This window comes from Oncorhynchus mykiss, chromosome 10 (genome assembly GCF_013265735.2).
Source record: "Oncorhynchus mykiss isolate Arlee chromosome 10, USDA_OmykA_1.1, whole genome shotgun sequence".
NCBI classification, from domain to species: Eukaryota; Metazoa; Chordata; class Actinopteri; order Salmoniformes; family Salmonidae; genus Oncorhynchus; species Oncorhynchus mykiss.
The window spans coordinates 78,732,067-78,751,295 of record NC_048574.1 but is presented as its reverse complement, the minus strand read 5'-3'; the positions used below and the strand labels follow the sequence as shown (position 1 = coordinate 78,751,295).

General features: G+C 41.6%; 1 protein-coding gene across 3 annotated transcripts in view; it reads left to right on the top strand.

The window, feature by feature from the left end:
- Positions 1-377: 377 nt before the first annotated feature.
- LOC110497244 (C-type lectin domain family 4 member E) overlaps positions 378-19,229 on the top strand; it is a 54,515-nt gene continuing 35,663 nt past the window's right edge. Inside the window, exons 1-6 of one of the 3 annotated variants that reach the window (XM_036934084.1) lie at positions 397-835; positions 2,012-2,107; positions 9,332-9,454; positions 9,556-9,698; positions 9,836-9,936; positions 12,245-13,565. In XM_036934084.1, the coding sequence (XP_036789979.1) occupies positions 733-835; positions 2,012-2,107; positions 9,332-9,454; positions 9,556-9,698; positions 9,836-9,936; positions 12,245-12,404 (726 nt within the window). In that variant the 5' untranslated portion in view covers positions 397-732 and the 3' untranslated portion in view covers positions 12,405-13,565. Of the gene's footprint in view, positions 836-2,011; positions 2,108-9,331; positions 9,455-9,555; positions 9,699-9,832; positions 9,937-12,244; positions 13,566-19,229 lie in introns of those variants that run through there. The other 2 variants (XM_036934083.1, XM_036934082.1) reach the window with 2 other exon arrangements.

The window sequence follows — 19,229 nt, the reverse complement described above, 5'->3', positions numbered from 1 at the left end:
CTGCTAAATGTATTCATAATTGTTCTAGATTTCTTTTCATTATCAATTATTACCATCAATCACTTTTATAATAAGAAGAACAAATGTACAGATGAATAAATAAAGGAACAGTGTCCTCTGAGGTCAACCAGCTTCCTGATTGAATGTGATTGGATTGTTAAAAAAGTGTGACCTGCAGTTGGACACAGACAGAAGGCAGCACAGAACTTAGGACACATACACATTCACAAAGGCACACACGTCTGTGAAGTTCCCCTTTAAAACCTCTGAAAAAGATGCAGACATAGATACCCTACACACACTTCTGAAAATTTCCTCACACTGATGTCACACACAGATGGCATAGACAGGAAAGAAGGCCCCTATATGGCCAGTGCAAGCCATAACGGGACTTCCTTATGAACAATGTTACGAACAGGCCTTGCGAAATATGACTTCCTGCTTGAATCTGATTGGATTCTATCAACTGCAGTCGACCTCAAACAGACTTCAGAGCGGTACCAGTGGAGACGCATATCAGAGTAACTACTCAGCTAATTGTAATTGAAGTTAGAATCATACAGTAGATATTACCATTAGGAGTCAGAAAGAAAGGTAATCATACAGTAAGTTAATACCGTAAGTACAAGTAAGTTAGAATCATAGATATTACAATATCAGGTCAGTCAGCCTGAATTAGTTCATTCATTGATTGATTGGGGAAATCATTGATATTCGGTACGGTTAGTTAAGATGGCCGACTACATCAACAAACAGGTGATTGAATTAAAAGCAGTTAATGAAGAAAACCGGAACGGAGCAACAAGGAGCGTGAAGACTGAGACCCATCTCTCAGGTAAGGACAAATAATTAGCTATTTTTCTCTCTCTCTCGCAATCACGGACGCACGCCCGCCTGCAGGCATAGACGAACCAAACACATGCACGCACACACACAAATACCACATAAAAGAAAAACATACATAACATGTATATTTTTGAGTGTTCTGTCACCTGGGTGGTTCAGTTGGTAAGGAGAGTGGGGATTACAACATGCTGGGGTCACACACTAAAATGCAGTAGTTTTTCCCCTTCAATTACTGGAACTATTTTAATAAGATCAATTAAAAATAACCTTTTAAAACAACAACAAAGTGGACACCCTGCCACTGTTTTTGGTAAACCGCTGAGGGGCTGGAGAAATGTAAGCACTCTCAAATTCATAGAGATCTGTATCTGATCTGGATCTGTCTCAGTGTAAGCTTGTTTTACTCTGGAATTGTAAATTATGGAATTGTACACTCTGTATTTTTGGGAGATCCGTCAAAATTCACATAGAGACGTGAGTTATAGATCTTTCATTCCCATTGAAAGCAAGTCGAAGAGGCGGTAGATTTGTTCTATGTGTTGTTTTTCTGTGCTTCCCTTTCTGAAGTTGCATTTCTACATCTTTTACTTTAGGTTTTGTGCAGCAACTTCAAACAGCAGATTATACAATATTTATTTTACACAACGACTGCTTGTTTTGTCACATAAACACATTAGAATTTTTGCAACCAGGAAATGGCGGAGCGATTTCTGCATAGTGCATCCTTAAATTGTCATTTTGAGCTCATAGATGGTCAGTCTTGGGTCCTGGTGGGGTTACATAGTTAAACTGAGCTCATGAGGCATTTACAAGTTACATTCATGAAGAATGAATGGGTAAATATTATACATTTCAAAGTCCCAAAAAATTGAGGCAGCAATCAAAGAGAGCCCTTTTAAATCATTCTTCAGCTATATTGTGCAATTTTGGCAATTTCTTCATACAGTAGCTTCCTGTTTATCTGATGTGAGGTGACCACAAGTTTGAGGAAAGTGTTGCTGCCTACCCTAAGTCAGAGGAAAACAAATGACGCAATGGAAATGTTTGGTTCTCAGAATTCTGATCACAATCATTAGTGATGTAGGATGATGTTGTTTCTTTGTGTGTGTGTGTGTGTGTGTGCGTGTGTGCGTGCGTGCGTGTGTGTGTGTGTGTTTCTCTGCAGATGGAAGACTAAGACTCTACAGGCTGGCTGCTGTGTGTTTTGGAGTGCTGTGTCTTCTACAAGTCACCCTCAACATCTCCCTGAGGCTGGCTTTCTGTGAGTGAGTCTGTGTCCCAAATGACACCCTAGTAGCTCTGTTCTTTTGATAGTGCACTATGTAGGGAATAGAGTGCCATTTGTGACCTTTTTCCATTTGGGTGTCTTTTCCATTTTATAACGGACTACATTTAAACAGGGTCGATGGGGCAGATACGTATTTTATCATCACACTAGTTCTGTACTTAAAATCAATGATCACAATTCCTGTAGTTTGTCAATGTTTTTGACGCACAAAAATAAACACACCTGTTGTAATTATGCAGTACAACGAAATGTGTGCTCTATTTACAGTAGTCTGTTCCTAGACTCTTTCAAGTTTGAGAAAGTTTACAATTTATCATTCCATTTCTACCGATCCGCGTGTCAATTATGATTTTCATAAACACGTTTTAGTGGAACATTTTCATTTAGTATCATTTTTGTTTTTCAAAATAATTGTGACATGGTTAATATTACAAACCGGAATTACATCATTTAGGAGACTTTCTTATCCAGAGCGATTTACAGGAGTAATTAGGAGTAAGTCCCTTAGTCAAGGGCACATTGACAGATTGTTCACCTAGTATACCGCCCCAACGCTCTAAACCGCTACGCAACCTGCCGCTTCAAACCAGAATTAAAATAATAAACATTTAAAAAATAGAAATTCCATTAATGGGAGAGCACCAGCCTCTGCCATATGGACACATTTATACACTGTGATTCATTGGCGTCTAAAGAAATGAGTGCACGAAGAGATATCCTCAGGCAATGTAGCAGTAGGCCAAGAACTTCCATTGTCAACTAGAACAAATAAAATCTGACAATATCCTGATGAAAATGTAGATTCTTTCAATCGCATTCATCTCTCTACTTCTCATGTCTGCCTCTCTTTCTACCTTGATCTATCATTAGTGATGTGCAACATTGTATTAAATCAATCAATTGTATCCAGCCCAGTCACTGTATATAGGAAGGTCCGTCCCAGAGCTAATGCTAGCGAACTTGCAACATTTTATCAACTAGCCTATTCCGGTCCTCAGAGTGTTTTGCTCCAGTGAGCTCAGGACAGACACAGCTGTTTTTGCTGGAAGGGAGATGTGCTCAGGTATTTTGCGAAATTTCCACTGGATATATGGGATCCTCAGAGCATGACATTTTGCTTTTTCACAGGAGGACTGGTGATTATCGAGGGGGAGAGTTTTGTAAAGATTTGTAAAATACTGTGAGGAACTAACATTCACAATGGATGTAAAGGTGAAGAAAAAATGACTTAGAAGCTCAGCTAATGTTGAAAATGTATTCTTTGGCCTCAATGCCAAGCGTCACGTCTGGAGGAATCCTGGCACCATCCCTACGCTGATGAATGATGGTGGCAGCATCATGCGGCAGGGACTGGAATAGTCAGGATCGAGGGATAGATGAATGGAGCAAAGTACAGAGAGATCCTTGATGAAATCCTGCTCCAGAGGGCTCAGGACCTCAGATCGGGGAAGAGGTTTACCTTCTAGCAGGACAATGTCCTTAGCACAAATCCAAAACAAAAAGGGAGAGGCTTCGGGACAAGTTTCTGAATGTCCTCGAGTGGCCAAGCCAGAGCCCGGACTTAAACCCTATTGAACACCTCTGGAGAGACCTGAAAATAGCTGTGCAGCGATGCTCCACATCCAACCTGACAGAGCTTGAGAGGATCTGCAGTGAAGAATGGGAGAAACTCCCCAAATACAGGTGTGCCAAGAATGTAGCGTCATACCCAAGAAATCTCAAGGCTGTAATCGCTACCTGCTTCAACAAAGTACTGAGTAAAGTGTCTGAATACTTATGTAAATGCAATATTTACGTTTTTTATTTATTATGAAGTTCCAAACATTTCTAAAACCCTGTTTTTGCCTTGTCATTGTGGGTTATTGTGTGTAGATTGATTAGGGGAGTAAATAATTCAATACATTTTTAAATAAGGCTGTAACATAACAAAATGTGAAAAAAGTCAAGGGGTATGAATACTTTTCCGATTGCACTGTATAAGCCTGGGATATCAACCACTCAAAGTTAGTGGGAGTGACCATAGAATTCTACGGGAGTGACCTTCTTGAGTAAAATATTTGCCATCAGGCTATGTCCTTTAGCAAAAACATTCCCCCTGGTCGTCGATAGTTAATACAACCACAAAGACTGTACATCCGGTAAGTTTTGTTACATACAGCCGGGAGGAACTGTTGGATATAAGAGCAACGTCAACTTACCAACATTACAACCAGGATTACGACTTTCCCGAAGCGGATCCTCTGTTTGGTCCAACACCCAGGACAATGGATTGGATCCCAGCCGACGACCCAAAACAACGGCACCGCAGAAGGGGCATATGGAGCGGTCTTCTGGTCAGGCTCCGTAAACAGGCACATCGCGCACCGCTCCCGAGTATACTACTCGCCAATGTCCAGTCTCTTGACAATAAGGTAGACGGAATCCGAGCAAGAGTTACCTTCCAGAGAGACATCAGAGATTGTAACATTCTTTGTTTCACAGAAACATAGCTCACTCGGGATAAGTTATCAGAGTCGGTACAACCAGCTGGTTACTTCATGCATCACGCCGACAGAAACAAACATCTCTCTGGTAAGAAGAAGGGCAGGGGTGTATGCCTTATTATTAACGAGATGTGGTGTGATCATAACAACATACAGGAACTCAAGTCCATTTATTCACCTGACCTAGAATTCATTACAATCAAATGCCGACCGCATTTTCTACCAAGAGAATTCTCTTCGATGATAATCACAGTTGTGTACATCCTCCCCAAGCAGACACATCGACGGCCCTGAAAGAACTTCATTGGACTCTATGTAAACTGGAAACCACAAATCCTGAGGCTGCATTTATTGTAGCTGTGGATTTAAACAAGGCTAATATGAAAACAAGGCTCCCTAAATTTTATCAGCATATCGAATGCGTGACCCGGGCTGGCAAAACCGTGGATCTTTGTTACTGTAACTTCTGCGACGCATACAAAGCCCTCCCCCGCCCTCCTTTCGGAGAATCTGACCACGACTCCATTTCGTTGCCCCCAGCCTACAGACAGAAACCAAAACAGGAAACGCCCATGCTCAGGTCTGTTCAACGATGGTCCGACCAATCGAATTCCACGCTTCATGATTGCTTCGACCACGTGGACTTGGATATGTTCCGCATAGCGTCAGACAATAACATTGATGAATACGCTGATTCAGTGAGCGAATTTATTAGCAAGGGCACGGCAACTGTTTAAACATTCCCCAACCAGAAACTGTGGATTGATGGCAGCAATCGCGCAAAACTGAAAGTGCAAACCACTGCTTTTAATCAGGGCAAGGTGACGGGTAACATGACCGAATACAAACAGTGTTGCCATTCCCTCCGCAAGGCAATCAACAAGCTAAGCGTGAGTATAGAGACAAAGTAGAGTCGCAATTCAATGGCTCAGACATGAGAGGTATGTGGCAGGGTCTACAGTCAATCTCGGACTACAAAAAGAAAACCAACCCCGTCGCGGACCTCAATGTCGTGCTCCCAAACAAACAAAAAAACTTCTTTGCTCCCTTTGAGGACAATACAGTGCCACCGACACGGCCCGCTACCAAAACCTACAGGCTTCCCTTCACTGCAGCCAACATGAGTAAAACATTTAAAAGTGTTGACCCTCGCAAGCCCCAGATAGCATCCTTAGCCGCATGCACAGACCAGCTGGCTGGTGTGTTTACGGACATATTCAAAAAATCCTTATCCCAGTCTGCTGTTCCCACATGCTTCAAGTGGGCCACCATTGTTCCTGTTCCCAAGAAAGCTAAGGCAACTGAGCTAAATGACTATCGCCCCGTAGCACTAACTTTCGTCATCATGAAGTGCTTTGAGAGACTAGTTACGGATCATATCACTTCCACAGTACCTGACACCCTAGACCCACTCCAATTTGCTTACCGCCCCAATAGGTTCGCAAATAACGCAATCGCAATCACACTGCACACTGCCCTAACCCATCTGGACAAGAGGAATACTTATGTAAGAATGCTGTTCGTCGTCTTACAGCTCAGCATTTAACACCATAGTACCATCCAAATTTGTCATTAAGCTCGAGACCTGGGTCTCGACCCTGCCCCGTGCAACTGGGTCCTGGACTTGCTGACGGGCCACCCCCAGGTGGTGAGGGTAGGAAACAACATCTTCACACCGCTGATCCTCAACACTGGGGCCCCATAAGGGTGCATTCTCAGCCCTCTCCTGTACTACCTGTTCACCCATGACTGCGTGTCCATGCACGCCTCCAACTCTATCATCAAGTTTGCAGATGACACTACAGTGGTAGGCTTGATTACCAACAACGACGAGACAGCCTACAGGGAGGAGGTGAGGGCCCTCGGAGTGTTGTGTAAGGAAAATAACCTCACACTCAATGTCAACAAAACAAAGGAGATGATCTTGGACTTCAGGAAACAGCAGATTTGGGAGCAGCCCCTGTCCACATAAACAGGACAGTAGTGGAGAAGGTGTAAAGTTTTAAGTTCCACGGCGTACACATCACGGACAAACTGAAATGGTCCACCCACACAGACAGTATGGTGAAGAAGGCACAGCAGCGCCTCTTCAACCTCAGGAGGCTGAAGAAATTAATCTTGTCACCAAAAACACTCACAAACATTTACAGATGCACAATCGAGAGCATCCTGTCGGGCTGTATCACCGCCTGGTACGGCAACTGCTCCGCCCACAACCATAAGGCTCTCCAGAGGGTAGTGAGGTCTGCACAACGCATCAGCGGAGGCAAACTACCTGCCCTCCAGGTCACCTACACCACCCGATGTCACAGGAAGGCCAAAAGGATCATCAAGGACAACAACCACCCAAGCCACTGCCTGTACACCTTGCTATCATCCAGAAAGTGAGGTCAGTACAGGTGCATCAAAGCTGGGACAGAGAGACTGAAAAAATGCTTCTATATCAAGTCCATCGGACTGTTTAAGAGCCATCACTAACATTGAGTGGCTGCTGCCAACATACTGACTCAAATCTCTAGCCTCTTTAATAATAAAAAATTGGATGAAATATATGTATCACTAGCCACTTTAAACAATGCCACTTTATATAATGTTTACATACCCTACATTACTCATCTCATATGTATATACTCTGCTCTATACCATCTACTGCATCTTTCCTATGCTGTTCATCCATTGCTCATCAATATGTTAGATATTACTGCATGGTCGGAACTAGAAGCACAAGAATTTCGCAACACTCGCATTAACATCTGCTAACCACGTGTATATGACAAATAAAATTTGATTTGATTATGGCTAAGCACATTTCCACAATTTCTATTCTTAAAATGTTATTTTAGATCTAAACCCTAAATCTAAGTTTGATGCGTTGGTCTACCAAACCTTCCGAGCAATTGGCCGGAAGTGTCTGGGAACAAGATTAGGTGTAATGTGACTAAAATGACTTAACTTTAGAGTGTGTTTCATACTTCAGCACAACATGTCACCCTTTATACATTTATATCATATTCAACATTGTGGGTCATGTCACATTTGACATGGGAGATTATGTTTTTAGTTATTTTTATTTCACCTTTATTTAACCAGGTAGGCTAGTTGAGAACAAGTTCTCATTTGCAACTGTGACCTGGCCAAGATAAAGCAAAGCAGTGCGACAGAAACAACAACACAGAGTTACACATGGAATAAACAAGCGTACAGTCAATAACACAATAGAAAAAAAGAACGTCTATATACAGTGTGTGCAAATGGCATCAGGAGACCGCCAGAGGTCCGGACAACAGGCCCTCCGATTTTACACACTGAACTCTATCTGCGAAGTAGTATGCGAACCAGGCGGTGCAGTCATTTGAGAAACCAAGGCTATTGAGTCTGCCAATAAGAATACGGTGATTGACAGAGTCGAAAGCCTTGGCCAGGTCGATGAAGACGGCTGCACAGTACTGTCTTTTATCGATGGCGGTTATGATGTCGTTTAGTACCTGAGGTGTGGCTGAGGTGCACCCGTGACCAACTAGGAAACCCGGATAGCACAGAGGAGAAGGTACGGTGAGATTCGAAATGGTCAGTGATCTGTTTATTATCTTGGCTTTCAAAGACTTCAGAAAGGCAGGGCAGGATGGATATAGGTCTGTAACAGGTTGGGTCTAGAGTGTCACCCCCTTTGGAGAGGGGGATGACCGCGGCAGCTTTCCAATCTTTAGGGTTCTCAGACGAAATGAAAGAGAGGTTGAACAGACGGGTAATAGGGGTTGTAACAATGGCGGTGGATAATTTTAGAAAAATATGGTCCAGATTGTTTAGCCCAGCTGATTTGTACGGGTCCAGGTTTTGCAGCTCTTTCAGAACATCTGCGATCTGGATTTGGGTGAAGGAGAAGCTGGGGAGGCTTGGGCAAGTAGCTGCGAGGGGTGCAGAGCTGTTGGCCGGGGTTGGGGTAGCCAGGAGGAAAGCATGGCCAGCCGTAGAGAAATGCTAATTGAAATGTTCGATTATCATGGATTTATCGGTGGTGACCGTGTCGCCTAGCCTCAGTGCAGTGGGCAGCTGGGAGGAGGTGTTCTTGTTCTCCATGGACTTCACAGTTATGACACATTTATGAACCCTTTATAAAGCATGACATACACTTATAGATGCTTAATAACACATTCATGTAGCACTTATGAATGCATTATGAAGGCTTTATGAACCCTTTGATAAGACCATTGACGATGAAATCACAATCAGTGAAAACATTATTGATCTAGCTAACTAGCAGATTTAGATCAATCATCAACATGAATGATCAGCTGATAGTCTGTCCTCTTTCCCCGATGTCAGTCATGTATTTTGATAGGCACTGCAACCAGTGGTGTAGTGATATTTGTCATCATTTCTCAATCAATGTTTGTACTGACACCTTTTGAATCTCTTTATAGAATATACATGACACGCATCCTCAGATTACAGCGTCTGACTATATCCATATCGTCTCTGAGAAAATGTTCTATGTCCTTCACCAAGTCAGGAACAGCTCATTTCAAAATAGACTAAACATCCATGTCAATCTTGAATGATAATTCATCACGTTTTACTGGTGAAATGTCCACACCGCATGCCAATCATCTCAGTCATTATCATGAGAAAATGGATGTTATTAGATGTTAGATGTTATTGAATTACTGTTACGTGAGTGAATTAACCAGGAGCTATATGTATCAATCCTTTCCAGATAACAGAGGCAATGTGACTGTGGAGAGAGACAAGCTACAGACCAGTTACAACACACTGACTGCAGAGAGAGACCAGCTTCAGAAGGAAAGAGATGATCTCATGAGAAATTTCTCTAATCTGAGTGAGTTAACCTGATAAATGATCATAACATCACATTTCTAATATGCAGTTTCAATAATAGGTGCAGAATAACAAGATGGAAATGAATGTTTTGTCATGTAGAACAAACCTGTCCTGATGGCTGGCAGAAGTTCAACTCCAGTTGGTACTTCCTGTCTACTGAGACTAAAACCTGGAAGGAGAGCAGAGAGGACTGTCTGGAGAGAGGAGCCGACCTGGTGATCGTAAACAGTGATATGGAACAGGTGTGTGTCTGTGTGTGAGAGAATGGGAGAGAGAGCGAGAGAATCAAGCATCTCTTTATCAGTAATGTGTCTTCCAGTATTTAACACATGTAGTCTATAGTAGTTGACCATATCAGTATCTTTCTCACCAACAGCAGTTTCTCTTAGGCCTCAATAAGGGAGCCTGGATTGGTCTGACTGACTCTGTTACTGAGGGGACCTGGAGATGGGTGGACGACACCCCACTGACCACCCCAAGGTAAGAGACTACTGTTCTATAATAACACTGACCACCCCAAGGTAAGAGACTACTGTTCTATAATAACACTGACCACCCCAAGGTAAGAGACAAATGCTCTATAATAACACTGACCACCCCAAGGTAAGAGACTACTGTTCTATAATAACACTGACCACCCCAAGGTAAGAGACTACTGCTCTATAATAACACTGACCACCCCAAGGTAAGAGACTACTGTTCTATAATAACACTGACCATAAGGTGTGAAAGAGATTTTTTAACAAATTACATATTGCTTCAAATCATTATCATGAAAAGTTTGTTTTCACTCATAGATGTCATTCCACGAACACTAATATATACATCGAAGAGACTAAGTACTATTAAATATGAAAATGCAATACAACAAAATGTATCTTTGTTGGTCTAAGCTAGATGAGGGTGTGCTAATATTAAAGCTGAAAAAACATGTCTATAATTTATGATGATGTTTTCTACCAGCGTCACACACACACACACACTGTTAATTATATATCCTGATTGTCTACTCACTTGTATCCCTACCTACATCAGCAAGTATTCACACCCCATTTTGTTGTGTTACAGCCTGAATTTAAAATGTTTTAAATACCGACATTGAATATCCCTTTGAGCTTTGAGGTGAAGTGAATAATTACACTTTGAATGGTGTACCAATACACCCAGTCACTACAAAGACATAAGCATCTTTCCTAACTAAGTTACTAGAGAGGAAGGAAACCACTGAGGAATTATAACACGAGGCCAATGTTGACATTAAAACAGTTACAGAGGTGAATGGCTGTGACAGGAGAAAACTGAGGAATTCTGTTTGCAACAAGGCACTAGAGCAAAAAAATGCTCAAACGGTTTGGACGCAACAGACAGAAGTTGGAAGATCAGGTTTAACGACTTCAGATGAGTCCCATGACAGTTGTGAGGGTCGTAGAGTGAAATAGAGAAAACCACCGTGTTTGTGAGAGTCTCGCCTTTCCAGAGATTGGTTTGTACAGATGTTTTTTATTGAGACAGCTGCATTTCAGGATGTCTCATGGTCTGGCAAACACCACTGTAGCTCGGCCACCTTCCCATGCAAAAACAACCCGGATATCTCTAGCTTAAATTGACTGATTGTTTTGGAGATGTTTTTATTACATTACTTAGATTGACGCACAGGTGTGTCAATGGACTCTTACTGATTTAAGGATGGAATGGAGCTAAGCACAGGCAAAATCCTAGAAGAAAACCTGTTCCAATCACCTTTCAGCAAGACAATAACCTAAAACACAAGGCCAAAACCGACACTAGAGTTCCTAACCAAGTGTAACGGTTCTCCTCTTCATCTGAGGAAGAGTAGTCAAGATCGGACCAATGCGCAGCGTGGTATGTGTCCATGTTAATATTTAATAAATCAACTGAACACTGAATAACAAAACAACAAAGCGAGTGAACGAAACAGTCCTGTAAGGTGCAACAACAGAAAACAGAAAACAACTACCCACAACTCAAACGGGAAAAACAGGCTGCCTAAGTATGGTTCTCAATCTGAGTCAACGATTAACAGCTGCCTCTGATTGAGAACCATACCAGGCCAAACACATAGAAAAACAAAACTAGAACAACACATAGAATGCCCACCCCAACTCACGCCCTGACCAACCTAAACAAGAAACATAACAAAGGAACTAAGGTAAGGACGTGACACCAAGAAGGCAGTGAATGTTTCGAGTTTTGAAAGTTTTGATTTAAATCTGCTTGAAAATGTATGGCAAGACCTAAAAATGGTTGTCTAGCAAAGATCAGCAATGACATTTGACAGAGCTTGAATCATTTTTTCTAAGAATAATGGACACATGTTGCACAACCCGGTGTGGTAAGCTCTTTAAAAAAAAATACCCAAAAAGACAAAGGGTGATTATAACATTTACTGGTTGAATACTTACGCAAATGTTCGAAGAAATGTTAGTATTTTTTGTCAATTATTGCCAAAAAATACTATTTAAGACAATATTGATCCCACTTTGTAACATAACTCTATTTGAAAAAGTCAATTTGTGTGAATATTTTCCGTATTAACTCAATTACCTCAACTACATACCTCGTACCCCTGCACATTGACTCGGCATTGGTACTCGTATATAGACTCGTTACTTTTTATTTGTTGTGTTACAATTTTATTTTCAATTGTTTGCACATTTTTTATTAATTTCTTAATTACTTAATTACTTTAACTCTGCATTGTTGGAAAAGGACCCGTAACTAAGCATGTGTTATTATTATTATTTTCTCTGTCTTGTTTACCCTGTAGTTACTGGCACTCACAGCAACCTGATAATGGTGGTGACAACCCAGCAAATGGGGAGGAGGACTGTGTTGAGCTGAACACAGAAACATGGCGTCCTGCAAAGGCATGGAATGACCAGTCATGTTTAGACCATCGTCACTGGATCTGTGAGAAAGTGGTTTAACATCACCATGACAACAGAGGAGGCTGGTGGGAGGACGCGCGGTGGGAGGACATACAGCACCTTACAGTGCTCACCACTTCATTCTCTCTCTCTCTCTCTAAGACACACACACGCACACACACCAACACACTGCTGGTACTGTACTGAGTGGCAAACAACCTGATAATGGTTGTGAACCAGGATATACTGTAACAAGGACTGTGCTGATGTTAATATTGGGTATTCTGAGCCTGTATATAAATATTCTGACATATCATTTACCTCTCTTCATAACTGGATTTGTGTTATATAGTAGCTCATTATATAGTAGTGCTACAGTGCTAATGCATCTCTCTCTAGTTAAACAGTGTGTAGACATATTGTCATCTGTAAAATGCTTGTATTCATTGTTTTAAATAGAAACATGTTATGTGATTTGCCATAGGCTTGTGCTTTTTTCATTATCAATTATTAGTACAAATCTCTTTAGTAAAAGATGAGGCTCAGAAAAGAAAGGCTCAGTAAGAAAGGAACCTAGCAATTGACCAGCTTCCTGATTGAATGTGATTGGATTGTTAAAACAATGTGACTTGCAGTTGGACACAGACGGTTGGCAGAACAGTACTGAGAGGATACACGCTGCACGCAGGCAGACACACACAGACACACAGACACACAGACACACACACACATTTAGAAAGGTAATCACATAGTTAGTTCAGATGTATGACTACTTTAACAAACAGGTTATTGAAGAACATGAGAAAAGAGCAACAAGGAGAGTAAATACTGAGACCCGTCGCTCAGGTAAGAACTAAGAAAATGATCTATTACACACATACACGCACATGTGCACACCTTGAATTTCGTGATTTTAGGCGCAAGGCTATTTGCCCTTCAAGAGGTTCCCAATCTGCCAGGGCACCAAGGCAATCTGCCAGGGCACCCTGTCCATGATCCACAATAACCTGTTAAATTGATTTGAAAAACACTAGCCATTCTGTTAAGAAAAACATTAGTCTATGTAAAGGTCATACATAATTACAATATTGGAACAATAGCGCTTTTAGCTTACTGCTGTGTGCATTGCTGTTGTTATAATGTGAAGAAATAGCCTAATAGTTCATTAACATTTTAAGCTAAATGTTCTGATCTGTTGCATCAGCCTCTTTGATTTTAAACGTTTTTTTTTATGTTGGTTGGTTGTATGAACCTGGGATCTATCGTCCCACAACTGTCCCAGAATCTAGAAATATTTATTTCTCAAACCGAACGATAAATGTACATCCACTTTTGTACTATACTAGATTGAAATAGGCAGGTGATTTTTCTATTCGTTACTCATCTTGGTGCCAGAGTCACCATTGCGTCCTTGGTCACCTCTCTGAGCAAGGCCCTTCTCCCCCGATTGCTCAGGCAAGGCGGTCAGCTCTAAGAAGAGTCTTGGTGGTTCAAACTTATTCCATTTAAGAATGATGGAGGCCACTGTGTTCTTGGGGATCTTCAATGCTGCAGAAATGTTTTGGTAACCTGTACCTCGACACAATGCTGTCTCAGAGCTCTAATTATTCCTTCCACCTCATGGCTTGGTTCTTGCTCTGACATGCACTGGCAACTGTTGAACCTTATGTAGCCAGGTGTGTGCCTTCCCAAATCATGTCCAATCAATTGCATTCCCAAAAGACTCCAATGAAGTTGTAGAAACATCTCAGCAATGAACAATGGAAACAGGATACACCAGAGCTCAATTTTGAGTCTCATAGCAAAGGGTCTGAATACTTTTGTAAATAAGGTGTCTGTGTTCTAATTTGTAATACATTTACAAACATTTCTAAAAACTTGTTTTCGCTTTGTCATTATGGGGGTGTTGTGTGTAGATTGATGAGGAAAACATTAATTATAGAATAAGACTGTAACGTAACAAAATGTGGAAAAGGGGTCTGAATACTTTCCGAATGCACTGTAATGCATTACATTTGACCAGAGCCCATAGGACAGATATGCATTTCATGATCACACAATCGTTCTGTACTCATAAAGCAAGGATGACAATTCAGACTTACAGACGTTATATGGCTTGTGGGACCAGTAGTTTGTCAAGAAAGAATGTCGACATCCTCCACAGAAAATTGAGATACAACTGTAACTGGTGCACTTGGTCTTGTATAAGTCACTGAACATGGCGACAATGTACACACCACAACCAGGACTGTGTCCCAAATAGCACCTTATCCTCTTTAAAGGGCACTGCTTTTGACCAGGGTACATAGGGCATTGGTCCATTGTACTGCACTATAGAAGGAATAGGGTGTCATTTGGGATGCTTCCCATGCAGGAACATCTTTGTTTTTAAGCACCGCTCTAAGGAAGAGAGAAACCAGTTCGAGACCTGATACAACACCACTGAACTGGAGCAAGACAGAGACCAGCCAGATACCAGTAGTGGTATCATTGAACTGTGTACTGTTGCATCCCTCGTTAAAGGAAGCGGGTTCTTTCTAGATATTGCAAAGAGAATCTCGACAGTATAAAGCATTTACATCATGAAGACTGTTCATTTCAAACATGACAGCAGATACAGATAAAATCGGACACAATGGGTAGATTAACAAGATGTTTATCTTTCATTTGCTGTTTTGGACTTATAAATATACCTAAAAAATATTTTTGAATTTCCAGCGCTGCCTTTTCAGCAGAATGTTGGGGGGTTCTGTTAGTGGAACCTGTGTCCTAGACAGGTTATTAAGGGTGTGTACTGGAGGCGAAGTCAGGTGTATGAGAGTAGATGTAGTGAGCAGGCACACTTTTTATTCCGGTCCACAAAAGTACATAAATGTGCCCAAACACGGAACATAGACAATAAGTATGGCGTGTAACAATACCCACATAACATAAATACAATTTCACACAAAGACATGGAGGGGAACAGAGGACTAAATACATGCAGTGTGATTAGGGAATGAAAACCAGGTGTGTATTGAACAAGACGAAACAAATGGAAATATGAAAAATGGAGCGGCGATGGCTAGAAAGCCGGTGACGTCGATCGCCAAATGCCGCCCGAACAAGGAGAGGAGCCGACTTCGGCGGAAGTCGTGACACAGATCACTTGGAGCATTGGCTACACGGCTGGAAATGGTTCAACTCAAAGTAATTAGTATCGAAGATTTGCTCTTATACTGTTGGAATCGTCCGTCTTTCTGCTGGAAAGTTCATCTGATCGTCTCTTTGCTTCCATGAAGTCTCTTGTGGTTAGAATGGATACGTCAGAGTACAATTCAGAAATGTTGTTATAGAATAGGTGTTTTGGCGGTTGTCGGTCCTCGCATCTCAGGTCGACAATTTCTAGTTGCAGACTAGTAATTAGTATCGAAGATTTGCTCTTATACTGTTGGTATCGATAGTATCGGAGTTTAAGACCCATTACAACCTTAGCTTATACTGAGGTTTTTGTGGTCTCTACTCAAACCTTTGTCCTCTCGGTGACCGAGATACGCGTGGTCTGAAGTGGGTTTCTTCAGGTGGAGGATTTATTCGTAACAGCAGAAAAGGGCTGTCACATGAGTCAAATCATGTCTGGCTCATGGGACTTAGTTAAACTTTGAAGGGAATACAATTCTCTCGCATTAACGGTTCAACATCACCTTACATAATTTCACAATTAATTTAATCTTCATCATTCATTTTATAAATAAATTAGACGGAAACCTCATCACGGAGGCTCCTGTATAAACAGAGTTATGGTAATGTGGCTGCATTGTCTTTCACAAGGTCACAACATGAAACAAAACGGACCGGGTCGTAGCGGGCTACTCCACCGACCGTTTACACATTCTCCAAAGTATGGATATTGTTCAGTTCTCAAGTTCTGTGATGTAGAAGTTCCTTTATTCTATGCTTGGCCATGAGGAGAGAGTCTCCTCTAGGAATTTACAACCTGAGTTAAAACCTGTTTAGGCTAGTGGGCAGCATTTTCACTTTTGGAGAGTAAACTGCCTGCTACTCAGTCCAACATGCTAATATATACATGTTATTAGTAGTATTGGATAGAAAACACTCTGAAGTTTCTAAAACTGTATGAATGATATCTGAATGATATCTGTGAGTATAACAGAACTCACATGGCAGGCGAAAACCTGAGAAAAATCCAACCAGGAAGTGGGAAATCTGAGGTTTGTAGTTTTTCAACTCTTTTCAACTCTTTTCCTATCGAATACACAGTGTCTATGGGGTCATCTTGCACTTCCTAAGTCTTCCACTAGATGTCAACAGTCTTTAGAACTTTGTTTGAGGCTTCTACTATGAAGGGGGGCTGAATGAGATTCCTGGGAGTGCATTCATATGAAGATCATCAAAGGTGTGTGAATATTTATAATGCTATTTTTGACTTCTGTTGACCATACAAAATGGCGGATATTTGTTTGGCTGTTTTGGTCCCCTGAGCGCTGTACTCAGATTATTGCATGGTATACTTTTTCCGTAAAGTTTTTTTATAATCTGACACAGCGGTTGCATTAAGGAGAAGTGTATCTATATTTCCTTGCATAATAGTTTAATCTTTTATCAATGTTTATTATGAGTATTTCTGTAAATTGATGTGACTCTGCAAAATCACTGCATGTTTTGGAACTACTGAACATAACACGCCAATGTAAAATAAGATTTTTGCATATAAATATGCACTTTATCGAACAAAACATACATATATTGTGTAACATGAAGTCCTATGAGTGTCATCTGATGAAGATCATAACAGGTTAGTGATTAATTTTTTTTATCTATTTCTGATTTTTGTGACCTCTCTTTGGCTGGAAAAATGGCTGTGTTTTACTGTTACTTGACTAACATAATCGTTTGTGCTTTCGCTGTAAAGCCTTTTTGAAATCGGACACTGTGGTTGGATTAAGGAGAATTCTGTCTTTAAAATGGTGCCCAATACTTGTATGTTTGAGAAATTTGAATTATGAGATTTCTGTTATTTGAATTTGGCACCTTGCAATTTCACAGGCTGTTGGCGAGGGGTACCTCGTTCCCCGACTGGATAACTGAACGTGGGTGTAATAGGGAGGGAGAGAAAGGGAGAGAGAGGTGGATGGTACTCGCTATACCCAAAGAGGGCCACATCATGACATAAGGCAGGTTCTCCTCAGACGTCACTGGCCACAACGTCGCCTATGGGCACAAACCCACCATCGCTTGACCAGATTGTACGGTCCAGAGACACTCCTTTGGTTATCTTTGGTCTCTTTGTTGCCTCTCTGATTAATGCTCTCCTTACCTGGTCCATGAGTTTTGGTGGGTGGCCCTCTCTTGGCAGGTTTGTTGTGGTGTCATATTCTTTCCATTTTTTAATAATGGATTTAGTGGTGCTCCGTGGGATGTTCAAAGTTTCAGGTACAATTTTTTTGTTGATCTGTACTTCTCCACAACTTTGTTCCTGACCTGTTTGGAGAGGTCCTTGGTCTTCATGGTGCATCTTGCTTTGTGTTGCCCTTTGCTTAGTGGTGTTGCAGACTCTGGGGCCTTTCAGAACAGATGTGTATATAAACTGAGATCATGTGACAGATCATGTGGCACAAAGATTGCACACAGGTAGACTGCAGTACTTAATGCATGCACCACTTTTCTGTTTTTTATTTCTTTGAAACAAGTACTTTTTTTAATTTCAATTCACCAATTTGGACTATTTTGTGTATGTCCATTACATGAAATCCAAATAAAAACCATTTAAATCACAGGTTGTAATGCAACAAAACAGGAAAAACACCAAAGGGGATGAATACTTTTGCAAGGCACTGTATAACATGAATTAACGGATACAGTGCCTTGCGAAAGTATTCGGCCCCCTTGAACTTTGCGACCTTTTGCCACATTTCAGGCTTCAAACATAAAGATATAAAACTCTCGATGTGCGAAACTGAGAGATATATCCCAAGCGACTTACAGCTTTAATCACAGCAAAAGGTGGCGCTACAAAGTATTAACTTAAGGGTGCTGAATAATTTTGCACGCCCAATTTTTCAGTTTTTGATTTGTTAAAAAAGTTTGAAATATCCAATAAATGTCGTTCCACTTCATGATTGTGTCCCACTTGTTGTTGATTCTTCACAAAAAAATACAGTTTTATATTTTTATGTTTGAAGCCTGAAATGTGGCAAAAGTTCGCAAAGTTCAAGGGGGCCGAATACTTTCGCAAGGCACTGTATGTGACATGAGGGAGAGGTCAGAGAGAGAGGGAGGGAGGAGACAGGGAGGGAGGAGAGAGGGGAGGGAGGAGAGAGGGGAGGGAGGAGAGAGGGAGGGAGGGAGGGAGGGAGGGAGGGAGGGAGGGAGGGAGGGAGGGAGGGAGGGAGGGAGGGAGGGAGGGAGGGAGGGAGGGAAAGGGAGAGAGGGAGACAGAGGGAGAAAGTAAGGGAGAGAAGAATGACCTGATATGTGACAAGAATTCATGCTAAAATTAAAGCTCTGCCCCACCTGACCTGAATGACGGGTCGCCGCTGCCTGTCCTTGAAAACTTCTGAGGGGAGGGACCTTGGATATTCTCTCCCAATGCGTGTTGAGAATGAGGCGAGCGGTGGTTTCCAATATTCAACATTTTCTCCAGAAGTGTGCGCTTGTTCACTTCCCTTTCTGGATTTGACAGGAAATCACCAGTATATGGGATTTCCCTCTAGCCCACATGCCTACACCGACCCAAGGCTTTTAGATTTATGGGAAATAGTAGATGAGCGTACACTTCAGCAGAAAGAAGAGATTATTGGAACGCAACCCAGAATCTGAATATCTGAAAACCAATATGGTGGACGCTGTGTGTGTGTTGTCTCTTGGTACTGAAAGAGTGGTCGG